This window comes from Malaclemys terrapin, chromosome 4, assembly GCF_027887155.1.
Source record: "Malaclemys terrapin pileata isolate rMalTer1 chromosome 4, rMalTer1.hap1, whole genome shotgun sequence".
Classification (NCBI taxonomy): domain Eukaryota; kingdom Metazoa; phylum Chordata; order Testudines; family Emydidae; genus Malaclemys; species Malaclemys terrapin.
The window spans coordinates 81,871,822-81,890,740 of record NC_071508.1 but is presented as its reverse complement, the minus strand read 5'-3'; the positions used below and the strand labels follow the sequence as shown (position 1 = coordinate 81,890,740).

Sequence of the window (18,919 nt, the reverse complement as noted above, 5' to 3'; positions counted from 1 at the left end):
ATGACCCTACACCCCAACTGCGAAGAGCTCCAGGTGTCGGGGGCTGGCCAGCCTGGCTTACGACCCATCTCTGCTGCATGTTGGGAGTGAGCAGGCTGGATCCTCCTCTCATGTTGGTGTAAATCAGGGGTAATGCCACTGAAATCAATGGAGTAATCAGTGTAACACTGGTATAAATGTGAGGAGAATCAGGTCCAGTCTTCCTGCTCTGCTTCTCCTCAGTCTGATCCTGTAGGGGAGTCAGCCCTGTGGGAGCTCAGTGTGCTACTGTAACTGGGATGTCACTTTCTGCTCAGAAGCTGCTGGTGGGTTGGATGGGGAGAGCAGCTGACGTGAGAGCTGGCATCATGCTAAGAGAAGTTACTTCCTCCCTGGGGCATGATTGTATTTCACAGCGACTCCTATGCACATGGCCAGCAAAGGACCAGCTAACGGATGGAGAAGCAGCAACCCAGGTGACTCCTCACATGCCCAACCCTGGATTCACTCTTAGGAGACTTCCCCCCCCCCGAAGAAGCTGTTCACACACATTAGTTGTCACAGCCAACCTCTCTGAGGCACTCTTTCACATGGCCAGTATACAGACTGTTCCCTGCACCGCACCTTGCCAGGATGCCTCCTCCAGTATGAGTGTGAGCATGTGTTAGGAGATTTTGGGTCTTATTCCTATTGCGTGATCTCCCTGATACTCAGGTCTTGGCTACAGTTAAGGGCACAGGAGCCCTTTCAACTCCAGCGCCCAAGCTCACCGAGATAATGCCAGATGCATTCGGGTCATGGAGCTGGCACACCATCTCCCCAGTGTTTCCATCAAATATATCAACAGTTCGCAGCTCATCCACTGTGTATCCTGGGAACTTAGGGTCTGGGTAGCGACCAGCCACAATGAGGTCATAACGAGGGTGCCATGTCGCCTAGACATAAAGCAGATGGACAGTGGTAAACAACTCTAGAGGAACACAGCTAAAGACTGATATGAATCAGAAAGAGCTGTGACTCCAGGAGTGTGAGCTTTCCCACAGCAGTGCCCTATTCTGAAAAGAAATTGTACCAAAGCTTTTTCCAACTTGCTACTGGCATCTGCTGTGAGATCAGACTGCGCTTTCCTACCTCACCTTGATAGGTGTGAGGTGCTGGAACTGCCGATGCGGATGTGGGATCAGATGCTGTGGTTTGGTCCAATCTGAAGAGGAATAGACTCGGATCTCACTATGCTGGTCTGTGGTCAGGAGTTTAGCACCATCCGTTGGGCTGAAATAAGCTGGGAAAAGGGCAGTAAAGCATACAGAAGATTACAGTCCTGTGGCCATAGACAAAGAAGAGGAAAACACCACATGTCCCTAATTTGTAAGCACATTACAACTTCCTAAATAGTTATTTTAAAAGAGCCACGTTCCCCGAGGAACAAGACTCTGTCCTTCTATGGCCCCTTTTTTCCAAGGAACTCAAAGATCTTTACAAATATTAAACTGAAGCTTACAATCTATACAGATGGGGAAAAAAGACAGCGAGTGGGAAAGGAACTCACTCAAAGTCACATAGTAAGCCAGTGAAAGAACTGGAAACAGAATGCGGCAGACCCCATCCCTCCAATGTTGGGAATAGAACCAAAGGAATCTTGATTCCTAATCCCTTTTTTACCAAAGGAACTTCAGCACGAAATGATTAGGAGTACCTGCCCCAACAAATTCCACACACTATCCCCAGCAAACTTCAGTTTTTTCACATTAAGCTCTCAAGGGCAGCTCCCCAGGAATTGCAGAGGATTGAGCCACTGAGAACAGACATTTTATTAAACAGGACAGTACATTTAAATTATGTTAGAGTGGATTGAGAGAAGAGCCATGAGAATATTTAAAGATTAGAAACCATACCTTATAGTGATATACTCAAGAACTTCAATCAGTTTATCTTAAAGAGAAGATTAAACGGTGACTTTATTACAGTCTATAAGTACCTACATGAGGAACAAATATTTGATAATGGGCTCTTCAATCTAGCAGAGAAAGGCATAACTCAATCCAATGGCTGGAAGTTGAAGCTAGACAAATTCAGACTGGAAATAAGGCATACATTTTTTTACAGTGAGGATAATTAACCATTGGAACAATTTACCAAGGGTCATGATAGATTCGCGATCATTGGCAATTTTTAAATCACAACTGGATGTTTTTCTAAAAGCTCTGCTCTGCTCTATTCTGGGAAAGTTCTAATGGCCTGTGTTAGACAAGGTCAGACTAGATCAGAGGTTGGGCAAACTATGGCCCGCGGGACCTTCCTGCCCGGCCCATGAGCTCCCGGCCAGGGAGGCTAGCCCCCAGCCCCTCCACTGCTGTCCTCCCTCCCCCACAGCCATGCTGCCATGCAGGGAGCACTCTGGCCTGCCGCTCCTGCCAGGTTGTGCGGCTTGCGCCCACCAACCTCCCAGACTTTCCAATAAGCCAGTCCTGCCGCTCTGAGCAGCACGGTAAGGGGGTGGGGAGCGGTGGGGTTGGATAAGGGGTAGGAAGTTCTGGGGGGCAGTCGGGACAGGGAGCAGTTGGATGGGGTGGAGGTTCGGGGACGGGGAATGGGGGGGTTGGATAGGCGAGGGAGTCCCGGGGGACCTGTCAGGAGGCGGGGGTGTGGATAGGAGTTGGGAGGGGGACAGGGAGGAGGGGTTGGATGGGGGCAATCCTGGAAGGGCGCGGTCAGGGGACAAGGAGCAGGGGGGATTGGAAGTGGAAGGGGGCTAATGGGGGTGGGGGCCAGGCTGTAGGGAAGGCTGTGCCTCCCCAAACATGGCCTTCCATACCATTTCGCAATCCCGGTGTGGCCCTCGGGCCAAAAAGTTTACCCACCCCTGGACGAGATGATCACAATGGTCTCTTCTGGCCTTGGAATCTTTAAGTATCCCTCCATCATCAGCAATAGTTCAGGATGAATTAGCCAGAAGCCAATGAGAAGGTGTTAAGGGTGACACCTACACTTTCTTACAGAACTTTCGATAAAGTTTATGTTCAGTGTTTGAATTTAAAAACTGAACAATTTTAAACTGATCAAACTCAGGCTTGCTCCAAAATGATTTCATTTTTTAATAAACACACACTGAAGGATATGAAAGAAACAGGATTGATATACATTTGTGGGAGGGAAAGTGGGGCACAGAAAACCCAAGCGTGATGGACACAGGCACAGGTCACAAAAGACCAAAAGGGACAGACAGAAACAGAATAGATGGGTAGATTGATGGGCACAGAGCAGAGAGAGAGTCCTACCTCACTGACCTACCAGCATTGACAGGTTTGTCATGAGGCAGCACATGAAGGAAACTTGACTTGTCTTTGATGTTTCTCAGGTCCCAGATTTTGACTGTCTGGTCCACAGAAGCTGTAGCCAGGAGCCAATCACAGCGCGAGTTAAACTCCACATGAGTCACTTTCTTCTTATGTAATTTCAGCTTCCAAATCTGCAGTGGAGGGAAACAAGGTGAGATGTGTGCAACAGCTACACAGCAAGCAGGTGCAATCCATGCCACATGAAGAACTTTCCGGCACTGCTCTGGTACAGAGAGCCCGAGGGATTTAGACAGTGGAGCTCTGAGCAATCCTTAACTTGCATACTGTATCGCCCCATTTATCCAAAGGTTTTGGGGCAGGTAGTAGAGCTTGTTAGCACTGCAAGCCTTGGCCCTAGAGCATGCTGCAGGTGCAGTCTGGCTACAGCCAGCACTGCAAACCCCACAGCACAGAGCTCAGACTCATCTATATGAGGCTGCACTTGCAGTTTCTGACATACCCCAAACTTCAGAAAGCCTTAGACAAGGTCCCTCACCAAAGGTTCTTAAACAAAGTAAGCTGTCATGGAATAAGAGGGCAGGGTCCTTTCATGGATCAGTGACTGGTTAAAAGATAGGAAACAAGGGTAGGAATAAATGGTCAGTTTTCAGAATGGAGAGAGATAAATAGTGGTGTCTCCCAGGGGTCTGTACTGGGACCAGTGCTGTTCACCATATTCATAAATTATCTGGAAAAAGAGGTAAACAGTGAGGTGGCAAAATTTGCAGATGATACAAAATTATTCAAGATCGTTAAATCCAAAGCAAACTGTGAAGAGCTACAAAGGGATCTCACAAAACTGGGTGACTGAGCAACAAAATGGCAGATGAAAGTCAATGTTGATAAATGCAAAGTAATGCACATTGAAAACATAATCCCAACTATACATACAAAACAATGGGCTCTAAATTAGCTGTTACAACTCAAGAAAAAGATCTTGGAGTCATTGTGGATAGTTCTCTGAAAACACCCACTCAATATACAGCAGCAGTCAAAAAAGTTAACAGATTGTTGGGAATCATTAAGAAAGGGATAGGTAATAAGACAGAAAATATCATATTGCCTCTATATAAATCCATGGTATGCCCATGTCTTGAATACTGTGTGCAGATCTGGTCACCCCATCTCAAAAAAGATATATTGGAATTGGAAAAGGTACAGAAAAGGGCAACAAAAATGATTAGGGGTTTGAAACAGCTTCCATATGAGGAGAGATTAATAACACTGGGACTTTTCAACTTGGAAAAGAGACGACTAAGGGGGGAAATGATAGAGGTCTATAAAATCATGGCTGGTGTGGAGAAAATAAATAAGGAAGTGTTTTTTACTCCATCTCCTAACACAAGAACTAGGGTTCACCAAATGAAAGTAATAGGTAGCAGATTTAAAACAAACAAAAGGAAGTATTTCTTCACACAATGCACAGTCAACCTGTGGAACTCTTTGCCAGCGGATGTTGTGAAAGCCAAGACTATAACAGGGTTCAAAAAATAACTAGATACATTCATGGAGGATAGGTCCATTGATGGCTATTAGCCAGGATGGTCAGGGAAGCAAACCATGCTCTGAAGTGTCCCTAGCCTCTATTTGCCAGAAGCTGGGCAAAGGTGACAGGGGATGGATCACTTGATAAAGATCTGTTCTGTTCATTCCCTCTGAAACACGTGGCATTGGCCACTGTTGGAAGACAGGATACTGGGCTAGATGGGCCTTAGTGTGACCCTCTCTCTTTGAGACAGTTGCTAAGGCCCAAGATCTTCTCCTGGTCCCTTTGCCAGTTTCACCACAGAAAGCTTTCCATTGTGAGGACATTACTGGGGTTGGAGATTAATCTACTCCCAAGGAATTTATTAGGCATATAACAAGGCACTCTGCCTTGAGGGTATAAAACACAGGGCAGCTCTTTCAGTCCTTGGGGCCTTTAATACTGAGAGCTGTAATTGCAGGGCACATGACTAGGAGCAAACATGTGACCTACAGGAAGACAGCTATGAGGCTTCCTGCCTCTTGGGCAAGGACAGCAGACAGAAAAAAACAGAGGTCAGAGAAGCCCAAGTGTGAGTTTCTCCATAGTAGCCAGGAAAGGGCTACCTAGAGGGGAAGGATGGATCAGTCCCAATAGCAGAAGATAGGAAAGGTCTCCATTACAGAAAATTTTGTATTATGAACATTTTTGCATCTTCTGTGTATTAATAAACATGTCCTGAGGAAAGGGCAAAAATCTAAACTCAAGTATTTGGGCTTTATTTGGAGTGCCCCAGCTAGTGACTTGGCCCACTGATTAACATGGCCCCCCTGCCTACAGCTCCTGGGGTGGGAATTGCCCTGCACTGTTACCCCGAGGGCAACACAAGTGATGACTTAGGATTGATTATAATAAAGCAGCATCAAAAAGGTGGCTCTTGATAGGGCCCACTTTTTAAGAAATTCCAGGCCCACCCTCTCCTAGGCAGCTTTCTTTTCTGTTTCCGGTCCTGGTACTAACACTCTGCCCCCTTGGGCAGGATGGAAATGGTGCAGTTTCTGTTCTTCTCCTGGCCTTTGCTGAGGTTGGGATTTGGAGTTGGGAATGCCAAGGACTTTGATCAAGCTTGTGACTAGCCCTGGGGAAGAAGTGGTTCTGTCACATCACACACCCACGACACTCCCCATTTTTCCAAAGAGGTTTCTGGAATGTGTTCATTGCTAGGGGGAATTGACACCTTCAGGATGTCACAAATTCTGCTCTCCTGAGTAATCAGACACTGTCAATGCAGGCAGATCCCATGATGTGGTCCTTAACTTGGAATCACTCTGAATCATTACTGGTGTGCTCCCCAACTTGGGAGGAAGAACAGGCAGTTTCTAGTGCACTGCAAAAGGGCAGGAAGCACCACCTGGCAGATACTGGGTGGACTCGCATCCCTTGAGGTTCAGGATGCATGCTCCTCTTTCTAGGGACCCTGCTCCCAAGACAGACATGGGCAAAGAACAAACAAACCATCGGGGTCCCTGGAAAGGGGAGAGTGCGAGGCAGGGAAGATGAGAGGACCCATACAAACCTCTTCACCACCGGTGCTGAGCAGGACCACATTACCCACATTATCGCCTGTCACCACGGTCCGGCAACTCGCAGACACATCAACACTGCAGTACCAGAAACTAAAAGAAAAGATACATAGATCAGCATCAATTCCTGGAGACAAGTATTGGGAGGGGAACCTCTAAGTACGGCCTTCTCTGTCTCTCTACAGAGAGGGACTGCAACAGACTCAGAACTGGGTCTCCCATGTGGTGGAGTGGGACTTCAACAATCAGTCCAGGGGCAGAGTCCACCAAGGTAGCTTTGGGTTGGTGACTGATGTGACATCACTTCTGAGTTATTTGCCAAGTAAGCTTTAGATAGCGGGAACATGCTGGGGCAGTAGGACGTAGCTGAGGCTGAGTGGCCACTTGTCAACTGCATATAGAGACAGCTTGGGAAAGATCAGGACCACACTGGAGACTTTTACACAATGTGCAGAAATGGATTTAAAATTAGCTTTCTCCACACGGGTGAAGAAGCTGCAGGGAGTTGCTACAGATTCTGGATTGGAAAATTTCAGATCTAAAGCTCCCACAATAGCCCACTTCAGGAACTAAATCAAACCCAGGCTTTTGGTGGCATAGTGTCCCAACCCAGACTATACTGAGTGAGGAGAAGGGTGAATACTCTGACATGCAATGATTTCTTTGCAAAGCTTTGCCCTACAGGGGATTTTCACATTAGAATTCAAAGCCCTGGAGTCAGGGTGGCAAGCCTGAAAACCCAACCCCCACCTCCAAAGGGATAGCAGAGTTATCACAATAGGATTACATATGTTTCTGCATAAATGTTATTTGGTTTAACCTAAGCTGCCCTATAAGCTTAGCCCAGCTCACCCCAAACACAACCTGCACTACATTCTTCCTGTAGGGTCTTCTTCCACAGAGTCCCTGCAGCGGTTTCCAGTGTGTCATGTTTGGTCTTTCCCAAGGTGCCAGCAGGCAGGAAGAGAGCTGTGCAGGGAGAAATCCCCACTGCTGATTGCATGGCAAGGGAGGCAAAGGTATCCTATCCCAGGAACCATCCCCAGCCTGTTTCTACTGAGCCAACAGGTGGAATCCTCACTCACCAACAGAGAGCGAAAAGAGATGGGGCTAACCGGGAGACAAAAACAACTCTGATAGGCAGTGCATTTCACCTGCTTCTCACAAAGTCACCATGTACCAAGGCCTCATCCTCAATACTGACTTTCAAGAAGCCCCTGAAAAAAAACAAGACCCGTCCATAGACCCTGACCTACCTAAAATCAATGGAAACTGGATTGACCTCCCCTTCAGACCTAGTCTTGATCAGAAGCAAATATTACAGGAACATGTGAGGCTCTCCCACTCCAAGGACAGAGCATGTCTTTTCCTCCAGGCCCCTGCTGTTCCAGGGAGTCACCTGAATGCTAAACCTGGATCTCCAGCATGGCAGCACTGAACTATCCCAATGGACCTCTCCAGTTTGGTTTCGCCCTCTTTCCCAGGAAGGACTGCAGCTGGAGTAGATGCTTAGGAAACATGCTACTGGCAGGAGGCAGGCAGGGAAAGAAAACAAAGAGGGCAAAGTGGAACTGGCATGCTGATGCTACAGGCTCATTCCTAGGACTATCCTCTGACTTTCTAAGCCAACAGGGCTTGCAGGAGTACTGCAGGAACTCCTCAGATGGCTCTACAGAGACCCTGTGGCCAGTGAAAGCAGCACAGCCAACAGCTCAGAGGTTAAACACAGAGCCATGTAAAGGCAAAAAATTGAGGAATTCTGTTGGTGCCCTCCAAAAATAACAGAAAGGAGTAAGAGTGGAAGAAGAGTCCCTCCTTTAGGGGAAACCAAAAAATCAGTATTCCCTCCCCTCCTCCTACATCCTGAATAGAAAAAACAAGAGAGACAGGCTTTCAAAAGACACAGATTCTGGAATTGAGAGGAGTTGGATGTAGAGGGGAGCAGAGAGGCCAGCTCTCATGTTTCAGAAACAAGTAAAGCTCCCCCTCCCTGTGCTGCCACTGCCAGCAGGAGGCAAAAGCCCACAAAATTGCTGTGTTTCTTACTCCCAGTCCTCGGTGCTGGTGAAGACCCGGAGTGTATTGCCAGTAAAATCCTGCAGGGTGGTAGTGCCAGCAATTGATGATGTGTACAGCTGACTAGGATTAAAAGGGTTAAACTTCATTCCTGTGATGGCCCCTCCAGCTCCCATCTACAATGAAGGGGATGAACAAAAAAGAAAAATCACTAAGTGATGGGGAAGGAGGAAAGTCCCTTCTGCAAATTTGTACTCATCACTGTGTCCCCAACATCAACAGTGACACAAGCCTTGGGCTCTCAAGAGACAAAGGCAACCTTCATCTCTACAAGTCATGCCTTGGCTGAGCAAGCGACCTGACCGGGGAGAAGATTACAATTCCTGCAGTTCCAGGGCAATGCGATCCCTGGCAGGCAGTCATCATGCTACACAAAAAAGAGCACAAGGCAACCAGGAATGGGACCTAGGAGTCTTCAGAGGATGATCATCCTCTTTCCAATCTGTATTCATTTGTTAAGCCGAAGAGCCACAGGTGCTGATGTGAAGACTATGAGCCCATATAGAATTGGGATTAGAATTGGCGTGTACATGGAATGGGATGGGCATGCAAACCATTCAAAGTCACAGGGAGTCACTCTACGTTACTCTTTCACTTCACCAGAAGGGATTTTCCTTCCTTCCACTCAAAAAGATGCTTCCTCATCTGACACAGAACGAGAAGGTGAAGGGGGGGAGATTCAAGCCTCGAATAAATAAACCCTCTCTGCACGCTTCTTATAGATTTCCTTGCTTCTTCATTGTCCCACTAAAGTGTCTCACCAATCCCCAACCCATCCTCCCCCCCCAAGCATATAATCTGAGGAAACTTCACCATAAATTCTACAAACAAACCTCAGTTCTGACCTGCAACCCCCACACTGCCAGTCCGGGGCCTCACACACAGATCCACCACTGCATCTCAGTCCTGTAAGATCAGGATAGTACCTGCTGCTATTCCAGTCCTGGACCCCTCACAGTTCTGACATTGCACCTCAATAATGAGCTGCAGCACTCGGTGCTGTTCCAGTCCTACCCTCCTGCTCATCCCACACACTAAGTGACTTACCCCTTTTATGAAACAGGTTTTATTCAGTACTTCGTAGTCCCACAGGATGATGTCTCCACCTTTGGACCCCACAGCCACAGTGCTGGGGTGAGTTGGATGCCACTCCAGACATGTCACTCTCCTGTCAAAGGGACTCGCTGTTCGGAAGAGGCGGTATGAAGTAAGAGAACGCACAAAGGGAAGCTGGAGACACTGTTGCAAAGAAAATGAGAGATTGGGATCTCCACAGAGCTGGAAGTAGGTCTCTGAATCTCTCCAAAAATGCTTACAGACTTTGTATGCACACCACTCTAAACACACTTCCCAGGGAGTTAGCAAAGCCAGGCTGATCCCCGGGAATATCAGGGAGAAACTCAGCCCAGCTTTCTTCACTTTCACAGTGGAATTTACAGTCAAGTGGGCAGAACTATAGGGTTGTTGTCTGTCCCATCTTGCACCATAAACACAAGTCAATCTGGTAGTGATGGGGTCATGCAGATTTCTTTCCTGATCTGAATGGGCCTTGTCTCCTATCCTTTTAACAGGGTGAACAGTTACTCCTGTATTAGGGTATTCACATCAAGATGCTGCTTCCCTCTCTGGACTTAGCTGAGCAATGGATGGGAACACAATGCCCCATGGAAGACAGGCCACTCCAAACAAATATACCCAAGCCACAAATACTCAACCCCCCCAGTGACAAAGCAGTAAGAGAAAACACTCTAGATCTGTAAGGGGAGCTGAGCCCTTTGGGCTGGCTAAGAGGGGAGGATAACTGGTATCATCACACTAACATGGCAGCTGGACACGCTTTCCTCACAGGAACAGACTCCAACAACCACATTTCCTCCTGTTATGTATTTACTGAGCACCCAGAAGCATGTTATGTTTCATCCAGAGACATAAAGACACTGTCCTTCTTCCAAAGTGCTTACAAAACATGACACAATAAGACAAAAGGCTAACAGAAATGGGGCTGGGCAGGGAAGGCAAGACAGTGACAAAATCATGTGGTTATTTAGCTAAAGCAAGTGTACAGACTGGATGAATTTTTAAATCAAAAATACAAAACACACAAATGACCTAGAAAATAAACCTATCCTGGTTGATTTACTCTTTGTGGACATTACAGGAGAAGTTAATCCTTAAGGAAGGATTGAATGAGTGGAGAATTATGGCTTCGAAAACCAGTTCAGGGAAGGCATTACATACCCTGGGGAAACATGGAAAAAGGTGTAGAAATGACTGTGAGAGAAGTTAACAAATGGACATTGAGACTGACATTATTAGCAGAGTGGAGCAAGTGGGGTCAACATGATATAGGACTATGTCAGATAAGTAGGTGGAAGTAATATTGTGCCGGGCATCAACTGATAGAACAAGCTTAGTTACCTTTAATGCAGGGGAACAGAGAATTAGTAGAGGGATTCAAAGCGGGGACTGATGTGTCACTGATGAACAAGGAAAATGATCTCAGCAGTTGCATTTTGTATGGACTAAGGGGAGATATGTGAGAGCGAATCAGACTATCAGCACATTACTGTAAGTTTTTTAGTCATTTTAAAGGCATGGAAACCATGAGTCCTGGATGGGAGTGGACCCCTGGCCCTTTTAAGCTCCCTCATGTGTGTTCAAGCTGTCATTGTCATTTTTAAGGGAAACTCTGATGGGAGCTCAGCTGTCCAGTAGAATGAGAAGCAGACACCCTCACCTGCCTGAGCTGTGCTCGAATAGAGCCACCCAGCATGTTCTGGTAGATGTAGTGGATGATGCTGCACTGCCTCTCCACCTGATGGAAGAGCACCCCTGTGTTTCCGAACATGGAACCACCTTCAGCCCAGCCTGCCAGACAGCAAAACAGGGAAACTTACTGACACAGACAAGCCAATGCACGTCATGCTCATTCACTACACTGTACTGGGGAGGATGGCTGTATTTGGTGCTGAATCCAGAAGTGATCTCTAGTCACAAGAGAAAGGACCTCAAGCAGTTCCTATGAGTGTAAGGGGCAGTAGCCTCCTGCAAAGCACAATGCATCTCATAACCTGACAAACCATCTGCCTGGTTTCCTCTCAATATGTCTCTCCTTGTTAAAGATTCATCCCAGAGCAAAGGAAAGGAGACGGCTATAGTGATTTTACAGGGTATGACTCGCCCGAGTTTCTAGAGGCTATACACATAACCCTGATATGGCAAGGACACACAGAGCCTGAAAACAATACCTGGGTAGTGGGATAAAGGGAGAGAGGAACTGCTGAGATCAGCATCTCAACCACAGTGGCAGGGGAGAGATCAGACCTGGGATCAGCAGATAAGTGAGAGAAATTTAACAGTTACAACTGAAAATTCCCAAATTGTGAATTCCAAACTACTTCCCCTGCACCTGAATAAGAATATTCCACTCGCTTGTGCTGTAGTTCACACAGCCTGCCTGTGGCTCTATGTGTTTTGTTTTTGATAAAAGACCTGTTGGCACCTCATAGAATAGCCTGAAAACCTCTCTGTTCAGGGAGAATTCCGCTGAGCAACACAGGATGTTTTCTGTATTTTGCTAGTGCTTCAGGCTTAATCATCAGGGACATCTATGTGAAAAGAGAGTCTGATCAACCCCACGTGTGTGACCTAATCATCCCCACAGCAACGGACTGTAACATCCCAGCGGATCCAGGCGTCAGATGTGGAAGCAGAAGAGCAGATGAATCTCAAACAAAAATCTTATTTTCATGTAAAGATCCATACTAATACAAAACAGGAGGAGAGAAACAAAAAGAGTAATATATATAACAAAAAATATCCTTACTTTATGAAACACTGAAGCCTGGAAATTAAGAAGTTAACACACACACCCACATTCATGCATGATTACAGCAGGTGCTCATCATACCTGCTGTAGTTATGGGTGTAAGAGCATTTCCATTCTAACTTCACATTTTTACAGATTCTTAATACTCAAAGACTTTCACTGCTTGAATTGAAGGGAGGCTTTTTTCAAGGCGTGGGTCCTGTCAGGAAGTATATCTATAGATACAGATTTATTTTTTTTAAAAATTGATCTTCACACATTTTTGAGTTTGGGAAGAAGGAAGTCCCATAAAACAGTACTCCCACTGTGAGAAAATTCCAACTTTGCTTTTTAAGCAGGGCAACAGCAGAAGTGGGTTAAGTCTGAAACGTGGCCTAAGTGGAGGCCTCTTTGGGGACTCAGTCTTTGCTTCGTTAACAAAATTAATGGAGATATCCTATCTCCTAGAACTGGAAGGGACCTTGAAAGGTCATCAAGTCCAGCCCCCTGCCTTCACTAGCAGGACCAAGTACTGATTTTGCCCCAGATCCCTAAGTGGCCCCCTCCAGGATTGAACTCACAACCCTGGATTGAAAAATCACTTCTGGGAATGCTCTGTGGCTAATGAAGCTCCATCCACTTCACAACAACACTGTACTTTCTCCCAGCTGACCCTGAGCTTTCTGGTCAGGAAGAGACATGGGCTACTGCAAAGACAGCTGTAGCGCTATTTGGTTGCATAGCTGCTCTGTAGCTCAGTAGATTTTAAACTCAACCTTATAGAAATACAAAATATTTACTGATGGCTTTAATCAGCTCTGCAGTGTATTGCAAGCCTACATAATGCAATTACGGAACTTCAAACTCAAATTTTTACCATGCATGCACCAAACTCATTTAATTGTTTATATTGTTAAAAAAGGTGGATTATTCTGTCAACACAATTGCTCCTCTTTGGGGACTAGTTGCATGTAGAGTCTCAGATTTTAAAGCTTAGATATTTTTTGAATTATCTATGCATTAAAAATTATTTCCCCACGGGGATTTTTTTCAAACTGGGTAAAAATTAAAACTCACCTTTTAGATTGGGATACAGAATGGAAAGGCTCAGCCTCAAAACATTTTTAGGTAAGCTATAAGTGAAAACACGATTGGCCCCATTTTCAAAGGTACTGAATACATACAACTCTCACTGAAGCACATTGGAACTGGAGAGGGTTAGCAACTCTAAAAATCAGACCTGGAGTTATAATAAATGTCATGCGGTAACATTAGCTACAGGAGATTTGTTCATTAACCATTAACTCTATAATAAGCAGAATTCCTCTAAACAGGATGTTTTGCTTCAATTTCCACTGCTCACATTAGAGCCTGCTCCAATCTTTAGGTCATACACCAAACAAACTGGGGCTTATGAAATATAGTAAAGATGCCATCTTCAAGGGCGCCACCATACAGATATTATGAGAACTGCCCATCTTCAACAGTTTCTGGGTCCTTAGAAGGGACATCTTCCAGAAATACTGAAAGGAAACAACTCTGAAGATCCCATAAGCAAATTATAGGATTCAAAATGATACCCGTAGACATGAAGAGACACAGAGTCCTTATTCGAATTGTAAGTCTGCACAACTTCCTTGATACTGGAAAGACTAAGGGTATGTCTACACTAAAAACTTAAGTTGACCTAATATAGTTTAGGTCAACTTACAGCCCCTGCAGTAATTACTGTGGTGGTGCATGTCCACACTACCCTCCTTGGGTCGGTGGTGCACATCCTCACCTGGAGCACTTCCATCAATCTTAGAGGGGCAATGTGGTGACCAAACACCCGGTCTCCCAGCTCCACTGGTAGCTCCCTGCCAGGAGCCCAGCTGCACCACAGGCTCCTGGCGGGCTGCCCCATCCCCACCTCAGCTCCCCATTCCCCACCGGGAGTAAGGGGGAAGCCGCCCGGGGGTTCTCATCCCCAGGGAACAGGGTTCAGCTGCCCCGGCTTCTCAGGCTGCCCCTGCCCCCTTCCTGCTGGGACAAGACAGCCAACATTCCTAGACGCGGGAGGGAGAGGGGGCAGAAGCCAACTGGGGCTTCTTGCCTCCCTGTTCCCCGCTGGTAGTGGAGTCTAACTACCCGCGACTCCCAGCCAGGAGTGGGATCCAGTCTCACCCTGGCTCCCAGCCAGAAGCTCTCCATGAGGGCAGGGGGCAGCTGGGCTGGGAGCCATGAAATTGACAAGAGAGCTAGTGGTGGATGTAAGTAACACAGTATATACACAGACACTGTTGCCCTAACTACACTGACATAAGCACTAGGCCTCTCCTGGAAGTGGAGTTATGATGTCAGTGTGATAGGGCACTTACATTGGCGGGTCAAGGGTGTAGTGTGTACACTACATAATTAGGTCGACATAAGCTGCCTTATAAGTTATATTGACCTAACTGTGTAGCATAGGCCAGACCTAATATTCACCCCTCTCCTCCATTAAAGGGAAAAAGTGAAACATTTTTTACCCAAAAGTTACATATTGAAGGAAAAAATACACAAAGGAGAGATGACTTGTGAGAACACTTGTCCAGTCTGGTGCAATGAACTGATTATAGCTAGAAGGGAACTAGTCCATAGTCTGTCTAACTATGGACACAACCTTACAAAAGATCAGCAGAAAGATTTACCATCTACCTAGCCCTCTAGCTCCAACTTCTGTGCAACATCTTGCTAGTGGACACAGCATGCTCTCCAGATGGAAATGCTGGTTTTGACTGCATGATGTACAATACTAACCTTCTGATTATGGAACAGCATGAAGAATTATATAATGTCACGTTACCAACATTGGTCTGTCCTACTTCAGAAATGAAGCAGCAGAAGTTTTTCTGAAATTCCACAAAGCTTAGTCACTTCTCAATGGGCAGTGATGTACACTCTGCTGAGCCCAGTTTTAGGAGAGATAAGCAATGACTTTCATAAAAATGCTGCATATGCACACATGCATGCACATAAACAAACACACACACTCACTCAGTACAGCTTCCAAACGACAGCTGAGAATAATGCCCCCACATATCTCCACCCCTCACTTAGAAACATAACCCAATCCAAAAATTCCTGTTTGAACAAGCTGTTGGTTCCTTGACATCTTCCAACCCCAGATCTGAAAGTTTGGTTTACGCCCTTCATTCTATAAAGGCCCGGTTGGCAGAAAGAGTGAGAATCTGAGGGAACATTACCAATTTTCCCTGAGGGCTTGGCTGCTTTTCTCAGAAACAATCTTTTTGCTTGCGGCTCATTCTCCAGTTCTCCATGGTCTCGTTTCCTCTTCCCAGTTGATTTTGCATCTTCCTCTTGCTGATGCTCATACACCCTCACATGCTTCTTGTCCTTTGACTGGTTCTCAGGGGTCATTCTGTCTGCCCCGCTAAAAAAAACGAAGTAAGGAAAGTAGGATTTGTCATTGCTTCTGGCTTTAAGACAGAAAGTTGGAGTGCAACATGCCCTGACAGCCTAAAAGTGGGACATACCTGTACCACCCTTCATCTCTGTAATACTGGCTTTTTACTTGCACTGTTGTGCGGAGGGATATGGGGGTCAATAAATGGCTCTTTATGCCTTCATTAAAATGATTGGCTTCTAAAGCAATGGGGTATCTCCCGTTTCTACAGAATTCTCAAGTTTGAAATCTACTGAGCTGCACAAAATGCCACAGCTGTCTTTGCAGCACCCACATTGCTACATGAGCTCATTGATCAGGCTCAGTGCTTTTTGAAGAGGACAAGGCTTCATTAGGCTCTGCCACCAAGTATGGGCAAAAATTATTTTTCAGTCAACTCAAATTGACATCCATGACTCAAGCTCCTAGATACTATGGTGATGAGCAAACTGAAAATGCTGGACACTCCCTGCTTTTCCATGACACACACATACAGATTTTGGGACACAACACAATTTTAGTCCTCTATTTTAATGCTCTTTTCCCCCACCCCCAATCCAAAGTGAGAAGCCTTTTACTCAGTTTTCCTCATTTGATCTAGGAGGTTCTAAAGTAGAAAATTTCAGTGGCAAATCCCAAGGGGCCTCTATGAAAAATATAGTACAAGTTGATCCTTTGACAGTGGTATATTTTATTTTTAGTTTGTGAATAAATGTCACTGATGTCTCACTATAGCTAAATATAGTTAGGCAGGCACTGTGAAAGCTTCCCCAAATAGTACCCCAATGCTGACTTTCCAGCACTCTGCTATTCCCATCTGGAAGCCCACACAGCTCTGCCAGTCCCCTGCAGACCCCGCTATTCTAGTCCTGACCACCCACTCACCCCCTAGCTCTGCTGATGCCCCTCAGTTCTGACCCACAGCACACCCTGTTATTCTACCCCTGAAGTCTACATCCAGGAATTGGATTAGTTAGCACCGATTCCATTCTGTATAATGGCCTGAATGTTTCCAGAACTGTCCCACACACATTGTTGCCATTGGTGTCATATGACCTACTTTAGAAAAGAGCTGAAGTGTGAATCAGACACTGTGAATGCCACAGGCACCATCCAACCCCAGCAGAAAGAGTACATCTGAGGCAGAAACAAGGAAGAGTCCTTGTGGCACCTTAGAGACTAACAAATGTATTTGGGCATAAGCTTTCGTGGGCTAAAACCCACTTCATCGGATACATGGAGTGAAAAATACAGTAAGCAGTATAAATATTACAGCACATGAAAAGATGGGAGTTGCCTTACCAAGTGGGGAGGGCCAGTGCTAAGGAGGCCAATTCAATTGAGGTGGAAATGGCCTATTCTCAACAGTTGACAAGAAGGGGTGAATATCAAGAGAGGGAAAATTAATTTTGTAGTGCTAACGAGGCCAATGCAATCAAGGTGGACGTCACCCATTTCCAACAGTTGACAAGAAGGTGTGAGTATCAGCAGAGGGAAAATTACTTTTTGTAGTGACCCAGCCACTCCCAGTCTTTATTCAGGCCTAATTTGATGATGTCCAGTTTGCAAATTAATTCCAGTTCTGCAGTTTCTTGTTGCAGTCTGCTTTTGAATTTTTTTTGTCAAAGAATTGCCACTTTCAAGTCTGTTATTTATTGAGTGTCCAGGGACATTGAAGTGCTCTCCTACTGGTTTTTGAATGTTACAATTCTTGGTATCTGATTTGTGTCCATTTATTCTTTTGCGTAGAGACTACCTACATTGGCCAATGTACATGGCAGAGGGGCATTACTGGCACGTGATGGCATATATCACATTGGTAGATGTGCAGGTGAACGAGCCCCTGATGGTATGGCTGATGTGGTTAGGTCCTATGATGGTGTCCCTTGAACAGATATGCGGACAGAGTTGGCAACGGGGTTTGTTGCAAGGATTGGTTCCTGTGTTAGTGTTTTTGTTGTGTGATGTGTAGTTGCTGGTGAGTATTTGCTTCAGGTTGGGAGGTTGTCTGTAAGCAAGGACTAGCCTGTCTCTGTGAGAGTGAGGGATCGTCCTTCAGAATAGACGATCTAACACGGCTGCCCAGAGGATTCAGGGGGCCTGGGGCAAAGCAATTTTGGGGGCCCCCTTCCATAAAAATGTTGCGATATTATAGAATACTATATTCTTGTGGGGGGCCCTGTGGGGCCCGGGACAAATTGCCCCACTTGCCTCCTCCCTCCCCCCGCCCCCCCCGGGCAGCCCTCCCTGTTGAGAATAGGCCACTTCCACTTTAATTGAATTGGCCTCATTAGCACTCCCATCTTTTCATGAGCTGTAATATTTATACTGCTTATTGTATTTTTCACTCCATGCATCTGATGAAATGGGTTTTAGCCCATGAAAGCGTATGCCCAAATAAATTTGTTAGTCTCTAAGGTGCCACAAGGACTCCTCATTGTATTTGCTGATACAGACTAACACAGCTACCACTCTGAAATCTGAGGCAGAGTGTGTGAGGAGACTGGACTGTCACAAGCCCTGGGCTGGCCTGGCAGCATGGTGTGAATGGTCTTCCAAGACTCACCTGGCTAACACAGCAGGGCCTGGTTGTAAGTGTAAAAGGTGTTAGCCAGAGCCCATCTCCCGCTGTGCCCCCCTGGCACTCCTCCCTGGAGAGAGAAACATTTCAAAAGCTGAAGGGAACATGCTAGAGACACTGTTAGGAAGAGGATTCACCAGATGCATCCTGGGAAGTTTCCATGTGCTCTCTGCACATGGGGGGAGATCTACCGGTTGGGGGGGCGGGGACCCAGGTCTCGTGGGTTCTATTCCTGACTCCCCCCAATGCTTCAGGGTGTGACCTGGGACGAGCCCTTCCCCTCTCGGAGCCTCAGTTTCCCCATCAGTCTCATGGCGATAACCACTCGGTCAGGACAGGGCAGCGCGCGGGGCGCGAGCAGGAGGCTGAAGGCACCTCAGGAGTCCGGGGCGTCCCTGCCCCGCTCCGGGGGCCGCCGGCTGTGAGGCCGGTCTCCCGCCAGGGAGGACTCAGGGCCCTCACGCTGGGACTAGGGCAGGGCGGGCGCGGGGCCGCTGACGCGTCGCTCTCCCCGGGCCGGGGGGCGGGAGGGAGGGAGAGGGCTCGGCGGCCGGGAGGGGTTTCGGGGGATCCCGCGCTCTCCTCACCTGCTTCCCGCCGCGGCCTCCGCTACCCGACCTGGCCCAGCACCGCGACAGCCGGGCGCGCAGGGCGGGGGCGGG

The 18,919-nt window shown here is 46.8% G+C and overlaps 1 protein-coding gene across 2 annotated transcripts in view; it reads right to left on the bottom strand.

The window, feature by feature from the left end:
* Positions 1 to 18,919, bottom strand: part of DDB2 (damage specific DNA binding protein 2) — a 22,540-nt gene extending 3,621 nt beyond the window's left edge. The window contains exons 1-10 of one of the 2 annotated variants that reach the window (XM_054024825.1): positions 18,845 to 18,919; positions 18,243 to 18,327; positions 15,477 to 15,664; positions 11,179 to 11,309; positions 9,489 to 9,680; positions 8,412 to 8,557; positions 6,359 to 6,458; positions 3,271 to 3,448; positions 1,116 to 1,261; positions 750 to 914 (exon numbers count right to left, since the gene is read on the bottom strand). In XM_054024825.1, coding sequence (XP_053880800.1) covers positions 750 to 914; positions 1,116 to 1,261; positions 3,271 to 3,448; positions 6,359 to 6,458; positions 8,412 to 8,557; positions 9,489 to 9,680; positions 11,179 to 11,309; positions 15,477 to 15,651 — 1,233 coding nt within the window. In that variant the 5' untranslated portion in view covers positions 15,652 to 15,664; positions 18,243 to 18,327; positions 18,845 to 18,919. The remainder of the gene's footprint in view (positions 1 to 749; positions 915 to 1,115; positions 1,262 to 3,270; positions 3,449 to 6,358; positions 6,459 to 8,411; positions 8,558 to 9,488; positions 9,681 to 11,178; positions 11,310 to 15,476; positions 15,665 to 18,242; positions 18,328 to 18,844) is intronic. The other variant, XM_054024826.1, reaches the window with a different exon arrangement.